We start from the raw sequence: 9,528 nt of genomic DNA, 5'->3' as shown, positions 1-9,528 counted from the left end.
TGTGTGTGTGTGTGTGTGTGTGTGTGTGTGTGTGTGTGTGTGTGAGCGGTTGTCTTGTTCCATCAGTGCTGTCACTTCAGATTGAGAACGACAGGAAGTCGGGTCAAATCAGGCTAATTTGTGCAAAATGAGCTGTGCTCTGACAAATCTCTCTCTTCCGTAGAGTCAGTGGAGCGAGAGATTCTGGTAGGGTTCTGACTCAGCCGGGGCTGAGGTGGATGTGAGGATTAACTGCCTTTCTGAAACAAGTTCTGAAAATATCAGACAAATCTGTAACTGCTGGTAGTTAACTTCATGAAGAACAACAGACCAAACAACTATAAACAGTTTATCTCAGTGCTGCTTTAACAGGTGAGTAACACTTTGTTGGAGTGAGGTCATTTAGGCTCTGATGTGTTGATGTGAGGCAGGTGTGTTGCTGAGATGGAGCCTACCTGCTGCATGCTGTGCATGCTCTGCTGCAGCAGCTGGATCTGAGCCTCAGGACTGGGAACATGTGTGTGATCGTCATCTGGACGGCCCACTCTGCTCTGCTCTTTCCTCAGAAGCTCCACCTCGTTCCTGTAGGCATCCAGCTGCCAGCGCAGAGAATCGTTCTCCTCCTTCAGGGAGGCCTGGGTCTGATCGCAAACTCCTGCAGGAGAAGAGGCTGAGAACTTAGAAGATATTTGACAAAATCCTTTGTTTATTTATTTACGTCATTGAATTTTGAGGAAGATGTGAATAAGTAGATAAGATTATATATCTAACACACCGTTTTCCTCAGAGCGCAGCCTCTTGCTGGGAATTTCCTCTGAATCGTCATCTGACATCTCCATCTCCTCCTCTCGTCTGATCCCCATGATCTCCTCACTGTGAGCATTTCTCAGCTCCTGAAACATCCCAATACACAGAAACACACACAACAACAACAGTCCTCAGTTCATTCAGATCTGCTCCTACACATCTCAATAGTAAAAATAAAAAAATTTTCCAAATTACTTTAAGACTGAAAGATTATTATGTGGTAATCAAAGTAAGGATGGGAACATTTAATTCATTAATACTGTGAAATATCCACATAGTCAAAATGTAGATTTAGAGTTAAACTTTTGTTAAATCAGATTTTAGGTTTTATTGGAAATGTTTCTGCTGAAACTCAAGTTCAGATTTCTTAAACAGAGTTCTTTGAAAAGGGTATGAAGAATAAATACAGTATCTTATCTGTTGTAGATAGTGCTTTCAATAAACTCAGTTTGAAGAAGTCAAGTTTATGTAACATAATGAGCAGATAGATAGTCCCAGAGAGGCTGTGATCAAAGTGGTTTGGTTCTGTTTTAAAACCAATTTAAAGAATTTCAGAATTTGTTTTTTGTAACCACTGTTTTTGACCCAGAATTCAACAAAAACTACTGAAAAACTAGGTCAGCACTTGAGTAGGTGTTGGTCTCTAATAGGATGTGACAGAATCAGCAGAGGAGACTGTGTAAAAAGAAGATGCATTAAATAAAACTAAAGCTGTGAAACCCACCTGCAGCAGCTCGTACACCATGCTGATCAGTCCAGGTTTGTGTTTGGGAGCCTGAAGAGACCCATTCTGACTGCTAGTGTGTAAAAATTTACCTGCCTTGCGAAAAAAAATCTTCCTCTGGCACAACAAAAACAGCACCAGGAAATATTTAATCCATGGTTTTGTTGTGGTGTAAAAACAGTGATATTGCAAGAAAATAACATTTATAAGACAGACTGTGTTGTTAGAGGAACAGCTGACTTCAGACTGATTGTGTCCAATTTGTCTTATGTGTTTTAGGATTTTTTTTATAAAATAAGTATTTGGGTATTATAACTTTACTACCTCAGTTAAACTCGGGTTAAATATGAATAAAATAACGGTGGGAAAATATTTAAAGGTTTTTGAATCCAACAAATAATTTTAATACAATACAGTATATACTTTCCAATATGTTAAAAAAATTGTTTTCATCTTTTATTTGATATTTTTCTCTGAGAACAGACAGATGTCAAGTAATTCTGATGGAAAACATACACTCACCGGCCACTTTATTAGGTACACCTGTCCAACTGCTCGTTAACACTTAATTTCTAATCAGCCAATCACATGGCGGCAACTCAGTGCATTTAGGCATGTAGACATGGTCAAGACAATCTCCTGCAGTTCAAACCGAGCATCAGTATGGGGAAGAAAGGTGATTTGAGTGCCTTTGAACGTGGCATGGTTGTTGGTGCCAGAAGGGCTGGTCTGAGTATTTCAGAAACTGCTGATCTACTGGGATTTTCACGCACAACCATCTCTAGGGTTTACAGAGAATGGTCCGAAAAAGAAAAAACATCCAGTGAGCGGCAGTCCTGTGGGCGGAAATGCCTTGTTGATGCCAGAGGTCAGAGGAGAATGGGCAGACTGGTTCGAGCTGATAGAAAGGCAACAGTGACTCAAATAAGCACCCGTTACAACCAAAGCTGGAATCATCTCAGACTGGTTTCTTGAACATGACAATGAGTTCACTGTACTCAAATGGCCTCCACAGTCACCAGATCTCAATCCAATAGAGCATCTTTGGGATGTGGTGGAACGGGAGATTCGCATCATGGATGTGCAGCCGACAAATCTGCGGCAACTGTGTGATGCCATCATGTCAATATGGACCAAAATCTCTGAGGAATGCTTCCAGCACCTTGTTGAATCTATGCCACGAAGAATTGAGGCAGTTCTGAAGGCAAAAGGGGGTCCAACCCATTACTAGCGTGGTGTACCTAATAAAATGGCCGGTGAGTGTATTTTCTCACATTAAATGTATGAGCAGGGCAGTAGAGACTTTATCCAGCCATCAGCACCAGAACAGAAATGACTGTGTTTAGCAGTAGCACTAAAGTAAAAACAATAAAGCTGAACCAAATCTTGTTTTGGTAGGTTGGATTTAAATATAAGTTAAAGTTAATGTTACCACACAGCTAGCTGCGGAAGCTAAAAACTCCTCAAGCCCCATGCCCCTGGTACCAGGGGCAAAACAACATTTTCCAGGCAAAACAACATTTTCCATTTCAACCTGGAAAGACTCACATGAAGACAGACTGAAAATAGGAGGTTTGTTGACATGACTGAATTAGCAAGGTTTATGACATAAATAAACCTGTTCTCAGAGTTTGACGCTCGGACCCCAGCAGAGGGATCGGAGCTTTTTCTTCCACCCCCAGGGCACAGACACTGGTGGTGGTGGTCGTAGGAGGGAGAAGCCCATGGTAGCCGGAAGAYTGAGGGTGGAGTAGGGGTAAGGTTAGGTTGACGTTTGGCTGGCGAGCAGACAGAGCGATGAGAGAGGACGCTTTYATCCAATGGGTGTCAGCTGTTGATTGATTGCGGCTGGGCTTATGAAAGATGAGGCAGGTGAGGTGATTAGTCTTCCAGAGTTGAATTTTTACTCCATTTTTTACTTCTATTAACTCCTGTTAACTTAATATCTGACAAACAAAAAAAAAAAAATCAGAAAATGCTATTTGCCCCCAGTACTGAGGGCGTGGGGCTTAAGAAGTTAATATCCTGTGAGCAGCCACAGGCTTCGAACGTTGTCAGTCCGTTAAATGGACATTATTAGCGGTTATCAGTCCCATACAATGTCCAGACTGTCCCTTCTAGTAGGTTGGAAGGCAGTTTTCAATCATTTGTATGGCTGATGACATGCATTCAGGTAAAGTGGGTTTAGCTCTGTGCTAGAAAACAATTATACCTCTCTGCCTGATTATTAAGTTCATACTGTCTTGACATTGCTATTTGTATCTTTTTGATAACTGCCAACTATTTCATATTATCTATTCTGATTCTGAGGCGCCATCATCTCTTTAACGCGTCTTTCTGTGTTAAGCCACTGTGAGACTTGTCATTTTGTCACTGGTTGTTCAATGCTCCGCCCGTATGTAAAACCATTTCCTGTGTCTCTGCTAGGGCAGTTGCGTGTGTCCAGGCTCTTTGATTCAGACTTAGTCACACTGCTGCTCGTCTTTGCAATTGCAAAACCTTATTAAATCATTCGACGACCATTCACGAAGTGCATTTTCTTTTTATTCACGTGTTTCTGCCTTTTAATAAATATGTCCACAACAGCTCCTTTCCTGGGACTCTGAGTTGAAGTGGTCGGCCCGACATGCTGTCCAGCTTTGACTGGGGTAAGCACTCAATCTGCAGCATGCTGATTCTCTCGCTTATAGAGCTACCACAGACAAAAATTAGAGCCAAMTCACACTCTGGTGTAACAGTGTTTATGCTGAAGATTTTCACTTGTTTCATGTACCGTGCAATGGGGTAACAGTACCCCCATCTCTCTGTGGCTGGTTATCTACTGCTGGCTCCTGTAATCAGTGACAGTCTGTGAAAGCTACACGAGAGGTGAGTAGCATTTTTAGCACACAATATAAAAGGAAGTGGTGGGCAACGCTAATTCAGAAATTAGCTACACAATTTCTAAAGCGCTTATGAAAATATTTAGGTCCGCAATTTCAAAACTGCTTTTTGCAAAGAAATATTAGCAGAAGCTAATTTTAAAACGCAGGTCCAATTTGACAGTTTCTAACTGGCTACAATTCAATGCTGCCCACTAGTGGTGTATGAACACTTGTAGCTTGTTTGACAACTGCTGAATGCTGGGGGTCTGATTTCCTCAAACAGAACTTTGACTCCTGGGTGTACAAATTAAAAACTTGTTGAGACTTGCTCGGCTGATTCTTTAAAAATTTGCTGAGGATTGCTATTTTGGCTGATTCTTTGTCTTTTTCTTTTGTTTRTTGTAGATTTTTCATTAAAGAAGCATCAATAAAGTAATTTTAAAACACTGTTTATTGGAAAATTGAAGCGATGCATTCTGGGTCCATGACGGTGAAAGCACGGGGAACAGGAAACTAGTTTTTTCCCTTCAAAATAAGAGCATGAATTTTAAAGTTTTTCATGTTTCCATAGGATTTTAAAGTTTCCCAGTTCACCTGAAACTCATCAGACTGAAAAAGTCTCTTGGAGGAGAGACGCTGGTTACGTATTGTAACCCCAGATTCTATGAGTGTAAGCGCAGCCCTCTAAGGCTATTGCAGATGAGTACCCCCGCGCGCGCTCGCGCATTCTGAAGAACCAATAGTCTACGCCCACGTTCTGTGGGCCCCACCTCGGTCCGTATAAAAGGGGAGGACGGACCTGAGTTCAGCTCCCAATAGCTTACTTTTTCTTCAGCTACGGAAGCCGGTGAGGCCCCGATCCTTAGAAGGCTGCGCTTACACTCATAGAATCTGGGGTTACAATATGTAACCAACGTTCTATTTCGTGTAAGCTCCGCCCTCTAAGRCTATCGCAGATGGGTATTAGAGGCAGAGCCTGATGTAGTCTACGCCTCACCGGCTTGACATACTCGTGAAGTTTCCGCCCAAAAACACCCCTTGTGATGTTGCATAAGCAAAAAAGGCAGCAGCAAAAGCTGATTCACATAGTGAACAGATTTGCATGAGCCCCTGTGTCCATCACATGATCCAGATGATGTGAAGAAGAGACAGCACACTGCGTGTGCAGTAACACTTCAAACACAAGGTCATTATTGTCCAATAATTTAAGACAAAATATATTACTCTGACACGGTCCTGAGAACAGAGTGAGTCAGAGAGGGGCCCGAGACATCCCGTAGATAAAAAATGGATGAAGGGGCAAGGGGATGACCAGGAGGCTGCAGAGCAAATATCCTGGATTGATACTCCACAGTACAGAGCGGTGGAGGAAGAGATCCCCCTTGTGGAATGAGCTGACAGTACAGCTGGAGGCTGCAGACCTGATGAGATGTAAGCCAGCGAAATCGCTTCACAAATCCAATRTGACARCCTCTGAGAAGACAAAGGTTGTCCTGCAGACTGCTCTCTGTAGTGAACAAWTAAACACTGAGAGCGCCTGATCTGTGCCGTGCGTGAAACATAACACGAGAGTGCACGCACGGGACATAGCAGGTGAGAAACTGCTTCCTCCTCTGAATTATGAGGAGGAGGACAGAAGCCGCTCAGAGTAATAACTCTGGAGCTGTAAAAGCTTGTGATGCTCTTAGGCATAAAAGCCGGGTTGGGACGCTAAGTCGCAGGGCCGCCATCCTCCCGTATCCTGAGACAAGAGGGAGACACTGACAGAGCAGACAGCTCGCTGACTCTCTTTGCTGATGTTAACGCTAACAACAGCGCTGTTTTTGAGACAAAAGCTTTAGTGAGACCTGATCCAAAGGCTCAAAAGGAGCTTTAGCCAAAGCATGTAGCACCAGTGTTAAATCCCACTGTGGTACGAGTGTGCGCGTGACAGGTCTGTGCCTGCGCACTCCTTTTAAGAACCGTTTTACCAACGGATGATTAAAAACCATCCTGTCACCAAGACCCTTGTGACAGGAGGAAATCGCCACAGCATACGTCTTTACGGTGCTGAAGGCTAAACCTCTGTCCATTAGCATCTGTAGGAAAGACAGAATGCAGGACAAGGAGCAGGAGACTGGGTCTGCAGTTTTTTCTACACACTAGAGCTGAAAAAAGATGACCACTTGGCTGYGTAGGATGAGACTGTGGATGCCGCGCGCATCCTGGATGGTGCGCACCACATCAGCAGATAAACCCAGGTTTACTAAGCGTTCCCGTTCAGCGGCCAGGCCCAAAGGGGCTGGCCCAGTTTCGGGAAGCTCCTGATCGCTCCTCCCGCCTGCAGGAGAGCGTCCTCCTGCCAGGGTAGCTGGAGCAGGAGGCCTGAGAGTAATGACTGGAGGAACCGGGAACCAGTGTGCTCCCATCGGCTCCGGAGCGATCAGATAAACCCGCTGGCGGTCTGCTCTGATCCGGTCCAGTAGTCGCGGGATCAGAGGGACAGCAGGGAAGGCATAAAGCAGCTTGTCCRGCCAGGGACGGTGCGCAAAGGCGTCCACTCCCAGAGGGGGGTCGTCCCGTGCGCTCAGGGAGAACCAGAGGTCACACTGTGCGTTTTCCCTGCTGGCGAACAAGTCCACTTCTGCCTTGCCGAATCTGTCCCAGATTTGCGTAATTATGGTCATGTGCAAGGCCCAGTCCCCATCCTGGGGACCCCATCTGGACATGATRTCTGCTCCCCTGTTCAGCACACCCGGAATGTAAACTGCTCGGATTGAGCGCAAGTGGGTGTGTGCCCAGAGGAGAAGCTCTCTGGTTGTGTCCAGCAGCTGCCAGGAACATACCCCTCCCTGGCGGTTTATGTAAGCTGCTGCCACTTTGTTGTCCGTGTGGACCAGAACATGCTGGTCCCGGACCAGATGAGTGAAAAGTACCAGCACTTTCCACACAGTTAGAAGTTCCAGAACATTTATGTGGGGAACAGGATGGGCAGACCAGCAGTCTCCCACAGTCTGGGACAAGCATGTCGTCCCCCCCACCCCACCCTGACAGTGACGCGTCTGTGAAGACGGGCACATGATGTGTCGCTCTGCTCAGGGCGAATCCTGCTGACTGTTTGCGRCTTCCTCCAGTGGTTCAAATCCGCCCCCATTGAGGAGGGGATCTATACGATCCTGCGCTTGTGGCGTATCGGATCGATCTTTAGCCGGGAGAACCACCGCTGTGAACGTCTCGTGTGTAGCAGCCCGAGCAGAACCACCGCGTGGGTTGCTGACATCATGCCCAAGAGACGCATGATGGTTAGAGCTGTCACTGACCTGCGGGGTCTGACATAAGGTAACAGCGACAGCAGAGTCTCTTTCCTGGCTAGGGACAGATGAGCTGTCATGGTGACTGAGTTCAGATCCACACCCAAATACGTAATGAGTTGGGCCGGAATGAGAGAACTCTTTTTCCAGTTTATGGAAAAACCCCAGTATCCTTAGGTGTGCTGACAGTTTCTCCGTCTGTGACGCCGCTTCCTGTCTGGATGGGGCCAGCAGGAGCAAGTCGTCCAGATAAAACAGGATTCTCATTCCCGCTGAGCGCAGAGGCTGCAGTGCTGTCTCTACACATTTTGAGAAGGTGCGTGGTGACAGTGCGTAAACGAAAGGAAGACGGTTGTACTGGTACTGAGTCTGCTGAAAAGAGAAACGCAGGTATTTTCTGTGCGCCGGGATGACCGGGRCATGAAAATAAGCGTCTTTCAGGTCGATTGAMGTGAACCAATCGCCTTCCTGAACACATGTGAGCATCTGTTTGGTAGTCAACATTTGAAAAGGTCTTTTCAGTGTGAATTATTGAAAAAACGAGAGATCCAGGATCGGTCTCATTGCACCCGTTTTTGTTTTTTTTTTTGTGGGGGTGGGGGTGGGGGACTAGATTTTTCGGACTCATTCTTCAGATATTCACACAAGTGCATACAACAGGGGTGTCAAACTCATTTTCACCGAGGGCCACATGAGCTTTATGGTGGCCCTCAAAGGGCCAGTTGTAATCAACTTTGATGTTTCATGTTTAACTGTGACTCAACAGTGTTTTAACATGTCCTCTTTAAACACTGATAATAACTAAGTGTATGACTGACTAAATCTGAAATAACAACAGAAATATTATTACAAATAAAACTAATAAAGTTTTACTCACTGATGAATTTCTAGTGAGTTAGAATGCATTATGGCAGATTTAGTTTATTATTATTGCTTTTGATGATATGTTGGTGTTCTACGGCAGATTTATGTTTATGTGTACTTCAGGAATACAAAACTCTAACTTGCCTTCAACCTCTCACAGTTGGTGACAGTGTGATGGTGGTCTCAGCAATCCCAACCCCTAATGTCCAGGATGACTGCTTTTGTGTTTCTGCTATTAATCCTCATTATAAAACAGTAACAAGTGTGACTGGCTGCCCCACATTTACATCTCACACTGAACTATAGATGACGATCACAGAGAGGTCATTGGCCTGGTCATCAATTGTTTTTCCTTGTCCACGTTTATCATGCCAGACACCTTGTATAGACTCCCCTCTTCATCTTGCATGCCCACCACCCCCCTTCTGTGACCCAAGATGGTAACCTTTCGCCTCCAGAGCTGACCCCTGAGTCTGAGCACCGGCACAAAGTGCCTGCCCCACTGTGTGCAATCTTCAAGATAATGAGTTTGCTGCTACTAAGCCTAGCTGCGCAGGATTTGTGCAGACCACGATTAGAGCATTTCTGCACCAACAACAATCTTGGAGTTAGTGCTTTAGCCTCAGGGTGTTACAGTAATCCTCAGTTTTAGCAGGATGAAGGCTAATGTGGTTTTAAACACATCAATTAAGTTTAATCTGCTGCAAGGCTATGGCTCCTTCAAAACATTAACCTCCTTGACCCCTCAGCTAATTCATAACTATGACAATTAAACAAAACAGATAACCACGTTACACAAATCAGTATTTTGACTCTGTTTGTATCCACTGAAAAAAGAGCAACTTTATCATAATCCCAGCCTAGTTACTTAATTTGGTTGCTCACTAATTGTAAGTTTAATGTTTCAGATTTTGGCACCACCATATGTCTCCTGTCCTCAGGGAAGACACTGAATGGTAAATGGACTGTACTTATATGGCGACTTTCTACCCAACCAGCA

At 44.9% G+C, this 9,528-nt stretch overlaps 1 protein-coding gene and 1 long non-coding RNA gene across 5 annotated transcripts in view; one reads left to right on the top strand and one right to left on the bottom strand.

The window, feature by feature from the left end:
• The window catches only part of enox1 (ecto-NOX disulfide-thiol exchanger 1), a 69,004-nt gene that overhangs the window by 23,898 nt on the left and 35,578 nt on the right, over positions 1 to 9,528 (bottom strand). For all 4 annotated transcript variants that reach the window (XM_014030434.1, XM_014030430.1, XM_014030431.1 and 1 more), the window contains 2 exons: positions 755 to 872; positions 435 to 634 (listed from right to left, as the gene is read on the bottom strand). In XM_014030434.1, the coding sequence (XP_013885888.1) occupies positions 435 to 634; positions 755 to 872 (318 nt within the window). The remainder of the gene's footprint in view (positions 1 to 434; positions 635 to 754; positions 873 to 9,528) is intronic.
• The window catches only part of LOC106533954 (uncharacterized), a 22,966-nt gene that overhangs the window by 4,298 nt on the left and 9,140 nt on the right, over positions 1 to 9,528 (top strand). The gene's annotated exons all lie outside the window — the stretch shown is intronic.

Source organism: Austrofundulus limnaeus, unplaced genomic scaffold (genome assembly GCF_001266775.1).
Source record: "Austrofundulus limnaeus strain Quisiro unplaced genomic scaffold, Austrofundulus_limnaeus-1.0 Scaffold1059, whole genome shotgun sequence".
Taxonomy (NCBI): Eukaryota; Metazoa; Chordata; class Actinopteri; order Cyprinodontiformes; family Rivulidae; genus Austrofundulus; species Austrofundulus limnaeus.
Note: the sequence above shows the minus strand (reverse complement) of the source record. Positions and strands in the feature narration are given on the sequence as shown.